This window comes from Alosa alosa, chromosome 7, assembly GCF_017589495.1.
Source record: "Alosa alosa isolate M-15738 ecotype Scorff River chromosome 7, AALO_Geno_1.1, whole genome shotgun sequence".
NCBI classification, from domain to species: domain Eukaryota; kingdom Metazoa; phylum Chordata; class Actinopteri; order Clupeiformes; family Clupeidae; genus Alosa; species Alosa alosa.
In genome coordinates this window covers 19315088-19330411 of record NC_063195.1, presented here as the reverse complement: position 1 = coordinate 19330411, position 15324 = coordinate 19315088, and the positions used below count along the sequence as shown (strand labels likewise).

At 42.3% G+C, this 15324-nt stretch overlaps 1 protein-coding gene across 1 annotated transcript; it reads right to left on the bottom strand.

Annotated features, from left to right (window-relative positions):
* Positions 1-1860: 1860 nt before the first annotated feature.
* On the bottom strand, positions 1861-14185 carry LOC125298144 (cytochrome P450 3A27-like). Its single transcript, XM_048248851.1, has 9 exons — positions 14137-14185; positions 13914-14013; positions 13483-13596; positions 12658-12746; positions 11029-11177; positions 10096-10223; positions 9859-9943; positions 3049-3209; positions 1861-2091 (listed from the first exon to the last, which is right to left on the bottom strand). The coding sequence occupies exons 2-9, from the start codon at positions 13950-13952 to the stop codon at positions 1861-1863; spliced, it is 996 nt and encodes a 331-aa protein (XP_048104808.1). The 5' UTR covers positions 13953-14013; positions 14137-14185.
* Between the last annotated feature and the right edge of the window lie 1139 nt (positions 14186-15324).

Genomic DNA, 15324 nt, shown 5'->3' with positions numbered 1-15324 from the left:
GCCTGGTCAAACTACACAACGCATCGGACAGAAATTTGGCCTGATTCAAACATCTGTTGGATTAGATTGATTCGGGGCTAAAATCATGCCATAATCGCATTGTAATTCACATAATCACATAGTATATCACATGCCCATCTATCGGGCAAGTCAACAGACTCAGGCGATCATTGGCATCCCAGAAGCATGTCCAGCTACCAGGCCAAACACACTAGTGCTCTGAACCAAGCCTTCCATGTGTAAACTAGTAAACAGCTGTTTACACAAGATAAAGTACTGTACATCCTTAATACCAAGGGGACAATAATGACAAACTCGTGATAAAAATTATAAAAAAATTTTTTTTATTTTCTTCATATTATAAAATTCTGACAAAAAAAACTAAACATTAACATTTAAATGTAATTTGCTCAAAATAGTTCACCCTTTCACCCTCTTTCTCTCACACACACACACATACTTACACACAAACTCTCTTTTCTCTCTCTCTATCTCTCTCTCTCTCTCAAACACACACACACTCTCTCACACACAAACACTCACACACACACACACACACACACACACTAAATGTCCATTTTCATCCCCTCGACCAGAAGCCCCATTTGATTACTTCAGATGATGCAGAGGTAAGATTTTTTTTTTTTACTCTATTAACTAATTTGTATTTTATCAGCAAAATCTAATCTAATACACAGACAGTTTAAAATGGATAATGTACAGCAAGACGTTTGGGTAAAAGAAGTTAACATACATTTGAAATGGTAATGCACCTCACTGCAAACTGCACCTCACTGCTACCAGAATGCTATTAAGTTCACTATCTCACTTACACCAAAGTTTCCACGTTTGTGTTATGTTAAATTGCTAAATTATGTTTTAACACATTGTTTTACTGACCAAAACAAATTAAAGTAGCTGAGTTTTAAGGAGTGTCCACAAACAGCAGGTGTGCTGTCCTATTCCGTTGATGTACCGTGAGACAATGTGCGCGGGATGAGCTTGAGTTTAATGGGTTCCTTAGGCGCCAAGAGACCCTGGTTGTCCAGTTCCACAGGAACCTGCGTCTCCTCGCAGGTGGCGACGGTGAATCTCTGCAGCACCTCCACGACGACCAGCTTCATGCTGACCAGGGCGAAGCGCATCCCGATGCAGTTCCTGGGGCCGAGTCCGAACGGCATGTAGGTGTACGGGTCAATGCTCTCCTTGTTCTCCTTACTGAACCTGACAAACGGAGACAAGATGACAAAATGATTTCTCGTGTGACTTCAGAGGTTTGGGATACAATCACAAAACCAGAGGGGCAATCTGTTGACCTGAACACGAAAGGAAGCCAAAGCAGGACTTTCCCTCCTAACCGCAAGTGGATAATCCAATCATGTAATCTAAAATTTTTCTTTTAAAATATTCTATAGGGTGAAATTGTATAATTATAAAATCTAATGTTCTTAATATTTGATTTTGTACTGTAGGTAACTAGCTTCTATAACAATTTCAAATTCAAATTCAAATTTCATGTCATGTGAATAATCTACTTGGTGGTAATATATACCACTATATATTACTATATAAATGTGTCACATGACATCACTGTAACTTTCCCCTACCATGTTTTTACCAGCTGGTCACAGCCTACACCATGTATTTCCATGGTTACCGCTGTGCTACATGAGTAGAGCGAAGGGAAAGTCACACGAGCAAATTATGCAGTGCACCTGGGATATTATGTGCTGGTGGTAATAGCATTATTTACATGCCGTAATCAAATAAAAATTGTGCATGTCCTATCTTTCTGGTTACTCTGGTCACACACACGCACACACACAGACAATAGGTAATGCCTCTGGGTAGTGGTGCTTCCTACCTTTCCGGTTTGAAGCTCTCGGGGTCGCTCCAGACGTCTGGGTCTCTGTGGAGCACGTAGACGGGCACCATGACTATTGTCCCCTTGGGGATGGTGATGCTGTTGATGTCGACGGTCCTCTTGCTGACCCTCTCCACGCGTGGCACCACAGGGAAGATGCGCAGGGTCTCATTCAGAACACTGTCCAGATACTCCATCTGCATCACGCCCTCATAGGACACTGGAGCCTGACAAACAATCAATCGCGGGTCAATCATTTCCCTTGGACATTTTTGTGTTTATTTGTTTTGTCGTCTGTCTTGTATGTCTTGGTGTCACAGGTACACTAGCAACTACGCTGCTCCGTCCGGCATCATTTTAGTTTTGGTATTTTTTAAATGTATTTGTCATGTCTTGATGTCATGGGCACGCTGGCGACTACGCCGCTCCATCCGGCATCTTTTGTCTTTTTGTTATGGGGCAATTCCATGGAAAATTACGGTTTTTGTAACATCCATAACGCCAACAAAATGTGATGGTATGGTATGATGTGAATGATTACATGAAATTTGAGCATTTGCTATTTTTGGCTGAAGAATGTACATGAGAAAAAAGGCACAAAAAATGAATTATCATTCACATCATACAAATGCCAAGGCATTTCACTGGCGTTATGGATGTGACAAAAAGTCAATTTTTCGTGGAATTGCCCTATGTGTCTTGTTTGTGGAGCGCTTTGGGTTTCATTCTGTGCATGTTAAATGGGCTTTAAAAATAAAACTGACTTGACTTGACAAACAACAGACCAGACCAGCTTAAGTGTTAGCCCATATATGCAGGTTGTATCAGCAATTTCAGGCCCAAAAAAGGCCCAAACATAAATTATCACATTCATCTCATCTTTCCTAATGATCCGCTAGCTGCCTGTCCCATAAGCAGGCCGTCAAAAAAACGCGTCTCTAGGCACCAGAGTTCATTTTCACCAAAAGCTAATTTTCACCAAAAAACGGGACAATTCGTGTCCCGGAAAATATTATTAACTCAAAGAAGAGAACAATCCTGGGAAATCCAGTACATGTGGCAACCCTAGTCTGGCACCTGTAGATAAACTTCCTTGGATGTGCCAACTGCATTGCATTGTTACGTATCTATAATTTCACAGTGCCAATACAGTTTTAACCTTATCTACAGGTGTGGTAAGTCACCTTGTCTGGGAAGACCTGGTCAACCTCCTGCAGCAGTTTCTCCAGGGCCTCGGGGTTGGTGGCCAGGTTGTAGAAGAGGAAGGACAAGGTGCTGCTGGTGGTCTCATAGCCGGCGAAGATGAAGATCATCGACTGCGACAGAATCTCGTGGTCACTTAGCCCTGTGAGGAGGAGGAGACAGAGACATTAATAACAAGAGAATAAAACAGATGTGGAAATGTGTTTGTCACAGGTAAGTTAAAAGACACAAATGGACAAAATAAACACACAACAAATACTGTAATAAATATCAAACAATATCAAATTAATATGTTTTACTACAGCTGATTACACAAGAGGGTGGCAACAACTCAAGATAGGAATCATGGCGGGATGTACCATCTCTCCACTTGCTTTTACAATGGCAATGGAGGTCATCATTAGGGCCTCAAAATGGGTAGTGGGTGGGGAGAAGTTGAAGGGAGGGCCACGCCTCCCCCCGATTAGGGCTTTCATGGACGACATGACAACCTTGACGTCAACCGTTCCATGCACCAACAGGTTGCTGGATAAGTTAAATAGCAATCTGCAATGGGCCAGAATGAAGGTGAAGCCAAGTAAGTCTAGGAGTCTCTTAATTGTTAAAGGGAAGGTAATGAATAAGAAGTTTGCCCTAAATAAAGAGGTGATTCCCACAGTTCTGGAGAAACCAGTGAAGAGTCTGGGAAGGTGGTATGATGCAGGCCTAGGGGTGGGCATAAGTAAACCCTTGTGGAGTAAGGCTTCTGCAGGAGAAAAGAGGAAAATGGTAGTGGAGGAAATGCATAGACAGGAGGAGACTGTAAGATGTACTAAGGCAGTGTCGCAGGCAAAACAAGGGCTGTGGGTGAACTGGGAAGGGGTGGAAAAAAGACGGATTAAATGGAAAGATCTATGGGGCATGGAAGCTGGTAGGATCAGATTTATGTTAGGTGCTACATATGATGTGCTCCTATCTCCCAAGAATTTAAGTCAATGGTTTGGTGAGGATGATAAATGCATACTTTGCTCGTGTGTGGGCAGTCTCCACCATATCTTATCAGGGTGCAAGGTAAGTCTTACCCAGGGGCGGTATACGTGGCGTCATAACCAGGTATTGAAATGTGTGGCAGCGGCGATAGAGGATAAAAGGAGAGAAGTCAATTCATTAGCAGCTAGTAAAGGGGTTAGGCAAATTAACTTTGTACGTCAGGGGGATAAACCTCCTTCCGCGAAGGTCAGGTGTAAAACCGGCCAGTTGGAAAATGGAGCGGGCTGGGAAATGAAGGTTGATCTTGGCCAGCAGATGGCGGTACCTCCACATATAGTGAGTACTAAACTACGACCCGACTTAATTCTATGGTCGGATTCAGAGAAGATAGTTTACTTCATTGAACTCACTGTTCCTTGGGAAGACAGAGTGGAAGAGGCCAATGAGCTGAAGAGAGCGAAATACACTGAAATAAAAGAGGAGGCAGCCAAGCAAGGTTGGAGTGCATGATTAAGGCCTATTGAAATCGGCGCACGAGGGTTTGTGGCCAGATCTGCTATTGGCTTGCTATCTGAATTGGGCATTTGTGGGCAGGTGGTCTAAGTCTAAGGCAGGTGGTTAGTAACATGTCCTTGGCAGCACAACGAGCAAGCGAATGGTTGTGGGTAAGGAGAAGTTACCCTTCCTGGGGCGCAAGCTAAGGTAAGCTAACTGGTTCATTAGGGCTCGAGCACCGAAGGGCGCAAGAGGAGGGGTCCGAGAGGTGCGAAGCCCTATTGTTTTTGGAAAGATTATTATTATTATTATTATTATTTGTTGTAGGTGCTCGGGCCCGCCATTGCCGCTTGCGGCTATATTTAGGGCCCGAGCACCGAAGGGCACAAGGCCCTATTGTTTTTGTAAGGATTATTAGGGCCTGAGCACCGAGAGGTGCGAAGCCCTATTGTTTTTGAAATGATTATTATATCCCGAGCACCGAAGGGCGCAAGGCCCTATTGTTTTTGTAAGGATTCTTATTATTGTTATTCTACTTTTTTGCATTCCTTTTTTGAGGTGGTTAACATGGGCGAAAACTCTTGAAAGGTGTCATGCAACGCAGATAGGTACAAGAGCTTGAACCCGGGCGTGGCCCAGGGACTCGCTAGCGCCCCCTTAGGTGACTGATCCCGTGGTTGGCATATATTTTGAGGTGGTTAACATGGTCGAAAAGTCTTGAAAATTTGACACACACATCTAGCCTAGAAATCTAGACGCACCCTAGCGCCGGCAAATTAATTTGCTCAGCCTGTACGTCTAGTATCAAACCATAGGGATTTCTATTGGCTGACGCCGTGGACTTCATCCAATCACAGCGCTCTATTTTGTTAGAGAGTCTTAAGGCGGGCTTAACAGGATAACGACAGTCCTGTGACGGTGAACAACAAGGAAGGTGGCTATGGCTAACTAAGAGCGGTTGTTTGAATCGGCGTTGGCGCCAACTTTGGAGGAGTTGGACTTGTGCTTTTTCTTTGAAAGTTGAGCAACACAATGCACTTAAGTAATTCCTTTCGAAGAAGGATGTATTTGCCGTTTTGCCGACGGATAACGGATATGGTCGTAAGGCTGGCCCTATTGCATGCCTAGGCAGTTTGAAAGACAATTCTCTGCCCGCCCCTTGGATTAAGCGAGGTAAATGGTTCGATTCCAGACTATACATTTCAATGATATAGGATGGCCCGCCAGGCTAACACACATCAGGTGTCACACAAAGCAGTTAGGTACAAGAGCTTGGCCCCGGGCGTGGCCCAGGGACTCAGTAGCGCCCCCTTAGGTGATTGAGGCAGTGGTTGGCACATACTTTCAGTTAGACGCATCAAATTTGGTAGGTGTGTGTAACTCCCCAAGATTAACAACTTTCGTATGTACAATGCATTAGCCACGCCCAACAGGAAGTGAGGTATTTGGGATTTTGTGCGGACTAAAATGTGATGAAATGTGATGCCAAAAGAGGTTCTTCCCATCGGTGAAAACGCATTAAATTTGGTACACGCGTCAAGAAGTACCATGAATACACAGGTGAAAAGTTTTTGGCACTGGGCTTGGCCAGGAACTCCATAGCCCCTTTATGTCACTGTGACTTGTGGTTGGCATATAGTTTTAGATACACACACCAAATTTGGTGGGTGTGTGTAACTCCCAAAACAATCAACTTTTTTGTATTAACATGCCATTAGCCACGCCCACAGGAAGTGAGGTAATTGGGATTTTGTGCATTGTGGACATGATCAATTTTAACGTACTCCTCCTAGACGGTTGATCCGATTCATGTGAAAGTTGGCATACATGATGCCAATATGCTTCTGATTCTTGATATGTTGTAATTTGATGAAAAGGCAAAACTATGAATTTTACTACCCTTCCACATAAACAATAAATGTGTCTTAATTCACCATGCATGGCTTGAAATGGCCTGCCTGACAGCGCCACCACCTGGCCAAGCAGGAAATGTGCCAGAAATGGACAATGCCTTAAGTCAGGGGTGGGCAAACTTTTTGGCTCAAGGGCCACATTGGGTTTCGAAAATTGGCCGGCGGGCCGCACAACAACCCCCCCACGCCGCACCTATAAAAAAATACATTTTTTATAGCCTAGTATGAAAAGTATTTGTTTTAAAATATTAATTGCTTAAAAATACTGCTAATTGTATGCTGTTTAACAAATGTATAAATTGTGCACTGTCGCTTTAAGACAGTCGCTTTAATTCACGTTTATTTCTCAATGATCTTCTGCCTGCTCCGCTATGGCTAGTGCTGTACCAATGCGGCTGGGCCCTCTCACAGTTTTTAAATGGTCAGTAGTGGGAACTACTGTTGCCTTCATGATTTCCTTTTAAAACTTTCTTATAAGGAGATATCAATTATCAACAATCACAAGCCAGCTGGAACCTGCAGCTCTCTCTCCCTCTCGTAAGTGCAGACGTGTTCCCAATTAAATGGATTGCATAATGTTCACGTTAGATCTGCTGCAAAGGAGATAACTAAGAGTTAACTTAGTTTAACATGATGTTATCTCTATTTAACATGATGTTTTGACATTGACATTGTAAACGTTATCTAAGGAGAGTGAAAAGCAGTTTGCAGTAGAGCTAACCAACGTCGTCTCTATCGCAGGAAAAAAATAGCGAGCAGCCTGATAACTAAATGAAATGCTCGGCGGGCCGGATGAAAGTGCTTGGCGGGCCGGATCCGGCCCGCGGGCCACAGTTTGCCCACCCCTGCCTTAAGTGATTGATCTGAAACTTTATAAAATATCGGATATCATTATTGTGATGATATTTACATCCGTAATTCACAGGCCTAGCATAGCGCCACCATCTGGCCAAGCAGAAAATGTGCCAGAGATGCTCTATGCTTTGAATAAATGGTCTGAAACTTCTCATGTTAATAGATATTATGATTTATGATGATATCCAGACACCCAATGGGCCTGCCTGGCATAGTGCCACCACCTGGTCAAGCAGGAAATGTGCCAGAAATGGACAATGCCTTAAGTGATTGATCTGAAAGTTTACAAAAATTTGGATATCATTATTGTGATGATATTCACATGTGTAATTTCCATGCCTAACATAGCGCCACTTTCTGGCCAACCAAAAAGTGTATCAAATGTTCTTTGCTTAAAATGAATGGTCTGAAATTTCTCACGTTAATATATATTATGATTATGATGACACCCAATGGGCCTGCCTTGCATTGCGCCCCCACCTGGCCAAGCAAGTACATGTGGCAGAAAATAAAATACAAAAACAAATAGCACACGCATCAAATATGTTTTCTTTGTTGGATTCTGAAACGTCACGGGTTGCGGCCCGCAGGTGCTCAGGCCCGCCATTGCCGCTTGCGGCTATATTTTGTTTTGTGTTTGTGATGGACTGTGCCTAGGTTGGTGGTGGTTGGCTAGGGTTTTTTATGGTTATGGTTCAGTCCGTATCAACGGAACGGACCAACCTAACCAACCTACTATAGACCATGCCTAGGTTGGTTAAGGGTATTTGGATGTTTATTGTGGTAATATGGTGGCAACATGGGGCGTAAGCTAACTGGCTAATTTGTTTTGTGCTTGTGATGGGGCCTAAGCTAACTGGCTAAGCTAACTGGCTAATTTGTTATGGGTTGTGCCTAGGTTGATGGTGGTTGGCTAGGGTTTTTATGGTTATGGTTCAGTCCACATCAACGGGACGGACCAACCTAGCCAACCTAGACCATGCCTAGGCTGGTTAAGAGTATTTTGGGTATTGGATATTTCAATGTGGTAATATGGTGGCTGGCATGGAGGGAGGTCTCCAGGGCGCTGGTTTCATTGTTAAGCCTTCATGAGGTTTCGTGGGCCTAACTTAACGAAACATCGGTGAATGAGGGTGCCCACTTGATAACCCCAATGACATGCCGCATACTATATACTGCTGTTGGATGGGCCATTTGTCTTGTGTTTGTGATCATTTGTTGGCAGATTTGTGGGTAGCGTGCTTTTTAAAGTTAATTTGAGTAGGGGCTTCTGAATGTGTTTTTTACCTTGGATTTTGGCACAAGGAATTTTAACATCTAATACTGTGAATTAATGTAATAGACAGCAGGAATAAATATGTGTTTCTTATATGAGTGGCTTATTTTGAGTTCAGCAATGTTACTGCACTTGGTATGATGACTTTTTATGTTCTTGGTTGCACACATAGTACAAGACCAATCAGTCAGTGGACTGCACTGACAAGCACAGAAACCCCAGCCCTGTCTGCATTAGATACCATTGGTCCTCATCACTTAGAAAATTGTGAATGATAATAATAAAAAAAATGCTGTAGCTCCTTAACAAACATATGATGTTCATAGAATGCACACTTACAGTATAGCTCGCTCATACATACATACATACATACATACATACATACATACATACATACATACATAATTGATCCCCAAGGGGAAATTCAAGCTTATAGGGTATCCTATAGTAAATACGCATATACCTTATACTCATACTTAGAAAATATCTTTCGTACTGAATATACAGATTGATAATTTATCTTTTCTGTAGAAATATAGCACCTTGTGTCATCTGGTGGTGTTACACACACTATTATTATTCTTTACAAAAATCACTACAAGTAGTAGTGTTTCTATAACAAAATGTTGGTTGTAATTGTTCATATTTAAAGGGTGTATCAGCGATTTCAGGCCCAAAAAAGGCCCAAACATAAATTATCACATTAATCTAATCTTTCCTAACTATCCGCTAGCTGTCTTGCCCATAAGCAGGCCGTCAAAAAAACGCGCCTCGGTAGGCAGCCTAGGCTCGGAGATCTGCACACAAAAACAATTGCCACCAACAAGTGTTGCCAACCACTCAAAGGCAAAATAAATTGTTCCGACCAATAACCGACGAGATGCGCGTTCAGGAGAGTTTCAATTGCACGGGAGGGAGGGGGAGGGAGTAGCAAGCTAGCTCTCTGTTTTGTTTGAACGTCAACAGAAGTGACGTTACCCCGCCATCACTGATACAACCTTTAACTTACCCTGGATGTCATTCATATAAAAAAGCAGTACTATTTGAAGCTTTGCGAGGGGATTATGTAGTTGGTAGCGTAGTGGCTAAGGAGCTGGGCTAGCATGAAGTAGACTGACAGAAATGTGGGCTCAATTCCCAGCTGGCATCATTGTGCCGTTGAGCAAGGTACTTAACCCCAAGTTACTCCAGGGACAATGTAATCCCTTGTAATATAATTGACATATGTAAGTTGCTTAGGATGAAAGTGTGTGGTAAATGTAAATGGATGGATGACCCCTGACCTTTATTTGGCATTTCCTCTCGCTGTTTGCCCTCAGTCTCCGACCCCTGGGAATCCATCATCAGCTGGAGGAAGTCCACTCGACTCTGCAGAAGTGACCACACACAGAAATGAGGCCACCACCACTCATACCTGTTTAAAGCCACTAACCACTAAACCACCACCCATACCTGTTGAGTGCCACCACTAAACCACCACCCATACCTGTTGAATGCCACTACTAAACCACCACCCATACCTTTTGAGAGCTGGTCTCCCTCTCGGCTTTGATCTTCCTCAGCGAGGTGTAGAAGAAGTCCATGACAGCGGCGGGCATTAAAGAGAAGTTCATCTTCTCCAGGAGGGGAATGGTAAAAGGGAAGAACACTGCACATGGAGATGGTGTAGAAGAATTAGATCAGATGGTGTAAGAATTAGATGGTATAAGGGAGCTGGTTGGAGCAAGCAAGGCCTGTTCAAAAACACACTCATTTGAAATATATTAGGCATGACACAGGCAGACAGAAAACTACTAGCATGTTTACACGTGTGTACTGAAGAAAAGAGTTTTCTTTTCTTTTTTTCTCTCACCCCTTATGAGACATACTGTACTATGAGCAGACACTTACAGTATGTGCACTCTGAAGCAATGCACATAATTGTTTGTAAATGGACCTTGGGTATCTTGAAAGTTGCTGTAAAAAACTATAGACCCTTTCATCAATAAAAACAAAAACAATGCTTGAACGTTCTATTTGGGCCCCAATCTACTTCCTCTGCATTAAGATAACATATGGAATGTTAAAAAGGAAGCCTTGTGGGGCCAACTATGATGCTGATAATGGAACTCTCTTGAAAGGGTCCATATAATATCACAAATGATGACTCTGATGATCTGTTTCTGTAGATTCTGTAGATATGGATCCTTTTAATAGAGTTCCATTATCAGCATCATAGTTGGCCCCACAAGACTTCCTTTTTAACATTCCATATGTTATCTTAATGCAGAGGAAGTAGATTGGGGCGTAGAACGTTCAAGCATTGTTTTTGTTTACCTTGTTGAAAGGGTCTATACAGTACATCTAATGAACGGTTAATACATTTAGATCACTAAGTACACCCACAGAGAATATGTACCATTGCTCATATGTACCAATGCTTATACTGTACTGTATGAGAGAATATATCTTACTTATTAAGAGAAGAAAGGGGTTGAAAATGTTGAACTTGAGCATTTTCTTGATGTTGGTGACAAAGGGGTCATTGGGGTTGTTAAGTGAGTCGATGTCCACACTGAAAGCAGTGCTGGCCACCACATCCATGCTGTATGCTCCAACAAACCTGAGATGGACACAGAGAGACAGAGAGAGAGAGAGAGAGAGAGAGAGAGAGAAAGAGAGAGGAGAGAGAGAGTGTGTGTGAGAGACAGAGATAGAAAAAGAGAGAGAGGAGAGTGTGTGTGTGTGTGTGTGAGAGAGAGAGAGAGAGAGGAGAGAGTGTGTGTGAGTGAGGGAGAGAGAGAGAGTGTGTGAATAGAGTGGTATGTGGTAAGCTTAAATACCCTAATAAAAGTGTGGCTGAATATTCGGTATATACTGTATTACATTATTCCTTCCTCTTTCTGACCATATCTTTGGAAGACCATCTATGTTTAATATTCTGAAGACATCCACTACTCGTGGTTATTTTGTCCATTCACTTCCTGGAAACGGTTCATTTGTTACTATGTGATCTTATACTGGGTGAATAATTCTGATAAAAATGTAATCTTGCTAAAGAGAAGGAAAAAAAGAACGTTTTTGTAACATTTTAAATGATCCACCATGCCCACTGTCTCGCGTACTCAGTCCTCTCTAAATGAAGCCCCAGTTGTATTTCTCCTCTTTATACAACAATTGGGTTCTATGGAACTATTTATTTGTTTCTGATTGGCCGAGAGACGTTCCAGGAGTTGGAATATCCCTGGACATTTCAACTCAGACTCAGCACAGCTAATAAGAAATCACTCCGTGATACAATGCGAAGATTTGACACCCAGCTCTCTCCACTATTTCAAGCAAGGGGTTACTCCTTAGCAAACCATAACGAAACAGTGCTTCACCACATCTGTGGATTAAGCCACACAGTCAACTCAATGTATGTAAGATAAACGAGGATGCTAATTGTTCTCAGCATTGCCAGCATTGTGTATAATATGATTGTCACTTGGAGGAGACTTGTAGATAACTAACGTTAGCATAATTAGCTAACCGCTGCTAACGTGCTAGCATCGTCACGTCAGGCTGTGCACAGTAGTGTAACATTTATTCACTATACATTAATAAAGTTGAGTGGTTCTGCAATGTAGACTATGTTTCCGTTTTTTTTGCAGTACCATGTCCCTTTCATGACATGGCCCAGTGTCCTTGTAACATGCATGCAGCAAACCTAGATATGAATGTGATTTCAACATTTCTTTCAAGAAGAAATGTAAACCACAAAGACCCGTAACGAGAGGGGTCTGGAATGTTGGTTACCTAGAAACCAAGACGCTGTCTATTGAAAAGGGAACTATTTTTTGATGCGTAAGAACGATGACTACATTAACATTTTTAAACAATAATGGGGTCTTTTCAGATTATTTAGTTTGTGGTAGAATTGTTGTATAAAAGCAATATAGCACTCGTGATCGTGGGATTGGTCATGGATATTCCCACGGCTGTTGTTGCCTGCGCCACTCGGCCTCTGGCCTCGTGGCTACGGCCGAACAACACCGTGGGAATATCCATGACCAACCCCACTCTCACTCATGCTATATTGCTTAAGTGTCCACTCCACCCACTCTTTGAGATCCACTGGTTTGCCCTGGACAGCCTCCCGCCTCAGGTTCCTGACCAGCGTCTTTGAGTGCGTCTTCATGATGCCAAACATCTGAGAACAAAATGGGCAGAGTGTGACCATCAATGTTGTTGTTGTGTTAGCACACATGCATAACATAGAACATCCTATTTTTTGGTTTCGGTTTTCCGTGGTCATTAAAGGTGTCATGTGTAAGAATTGAGGTAAAAATATCCAAAAGATGAGCTACACGCATCAAAAGAATGAGAAGAAATAAGGGCGATGATGTCATTAAAAAAATGGCAAGGTATAGTGTTGCAGAGATATCAACCAGAATTAGCATGCTAAATTACTAGCCACAGCCCGACAGGTGTCATAATACCAGTTTCGGCCATGGGAGGCAGTATGCGGACAACATCACCGCTAACCAAACTGCAATACACGAGTCTCGGTTGTTACTCTAGGGTAAACCAGCTCACTTTCTGGAGGTATACTGCCCCCATTTTTTATGAAATGTGGAATATGAATTGATTTTTGGTGGACATTACACATGGCACCTTTAAGTCATGATCCATATATTTTAGCGTTGCCACATATATGCCACAGGACAGAAGAATATATTTACAAAGTCTCCTGGTGCTTTTGTTTTTTTCATGGCACCTTTACATTTCTGAACTCAATTTCTAGAACTTCCAGGGTCAGCAACTTTAGTAACATAGTTGCTACCATTTGCATTTGTGGCCCTACAGAACCTCCAAAACAAAACAAAACAAAATGAAAAGACACAAAAAAACAGTAGTCGTCCAGAATCAAGCGCTCGCTCTCTCACCTCTTTCAGGCGTCCGCTGGTGAAAGACGGAGACAGAACACTCCGGATCCGGCGCCAGTCGTCGTCCTCAACAACAGTCACGGCGTCGTTCAGCGGTCCGTTTATGCGTAGATTCTGATGTGAAAGATGTCTTGTTTTTATCAATGTTGTTGTTGTACAACAATGTGTGCAAATAGACTGCACACAAGTCATGTGATATGTGTAAGACCCTCTGTGACAGCAAAAGAGATAGCAAGCATTCAACAGTTAAATATATTAGAATGATTTTGTTATTTGCCAAGATAAAACAAACATTCCTTTGTTTATTTTTTCCAACAATTGTAACTGTACGCACAGTTAAATCACAATTTTAAGTTTTAAATTCCAAAAACTCTTTCATTTCACAGTACAGTGTGGTGCTGATTGATGAGGCGGATGTGTAGTAGACCTACCCTTCTGTTGGTGAAGAGCCGATAGCATTCTTTCACCATGACTGTTTTGATGATGGTCTTATCCAACACAGACAGAATAGGCTGTCTCCCATCAAAGGTACTAGGACAGGGAAATACAGACACTTTACAATAACGCAGAGTCATGAAGACTTCTGTTGGGTATTTTATTTGATAGTCTCCGTCTGATAATTCCAAAGTTGGAGTTTGTGTATAGGCCATTTACCCCCATAGTTTTCCATACTTCTTGAAACACTCGGTGTCAAACTGAGTGAACCCCTACAGCATAACAGAAATAGGGAGTTAGCATTTGGAGAGTTAGCTTCAGCCAGTTAGCATCATTCTTGGCCGCCACCATCTTTGAAAATGGCGTCCAACATGTTCTTACTTCCCGACACATTTTCACCAAGAAGCCAATGTGGCGCCATGTTATAGTACACAAAAGCATGTTGTCTTTGAGGATTCGCAGTTTTCAAACTGAGAGGATCTGCCAATCCACATGGACAACATCATCTGTGCTTTGGTCAACGTAGCTTGCACGGGCCATGGGCTTCTGGGATCTGTGCAGGCCAAGACCAACTTTTGATTTTTTGATATTTTGGTCAGCTATTACATTAGAATTGCATTCATTCTGGTGTCCCAGGACCTGATGAACACGCTGCTAAAAAGGCGAGGACAGGGGAACAATGAAGGAGTGATGTTTGGTGAAATTCAAAATACTATTTTTTGATTGGATGCCGGGTGGCTATTTATCTTCAGAGGTCCATAAATGAATGGGGGTCATACTTCCTCTCTCAAGTTCCATAAATACCTCTATTAAATATACCATCAAAATGCACATAACAACAATAAAACTATAGGTAGGGAAAAACAGACAGACAGACATTCCGAGACTAACCTTTCTATTTTCCCAAGAAAAAACCTGTAAGGCCAGACCCCATACCTAGTGAAGGGAATGCAAATATTGTTTTTATACACATTAATTATGTGACATGATGTGTTGTAAGCACATTTAGGAAGCACCCCAAATTCTCTTCCATTCTCTTTATCTTCTGAGCTGCAGTCAGTCAAACCCACCTGCCAGGAGTGGGGTGTATTAAATTCCGTTTTAAACTATTTTGAAATAGTTATAGATCTGCTATAAATTTAAAAATAAGTTTTTCACAGAACACACAATATCAGAATAATATCACTACCATCAAACACATAGCAAAGTTTCAAATGATCTTACGCTATCAGCAGGCCCAAAAATAGAAAGAGGAGAGTCCATGTTTCAGTGGGGAAAAAAAACAAGTATCCCATCCCTGCAGAGTGCTGCTTTCTCTCTTCTCTCTCAGGATGTCGCCTGTCAGACCAACAAGGTTCATGTGTAGACCTTCCCCTCTGCTGCTAATATAGGCCCCACAGAGGCTGA

Coding starts and splice junctions, on each gene's coding strand:
- LOC125298144 (XM_048248851.1), bottom strand. CDS start 13,952: ATGGTGAAAGAATGCTATCGGCTCTTCACCAACAGAAGG. Junction 13,597..13,913: donor GGCTCTTCACCAACAGAAGG/GTAGGTCTACTA, acceptor CTTTCACATCAG/AATCTACGCATAAACGGACC. Junction 10,224..11,028: donor CCCCTTTCTTCTCTTAATAA/GTAAGATATATT, acceptor CTCCATGTGCAG/TGTTCTTCCCTTTTACCATT.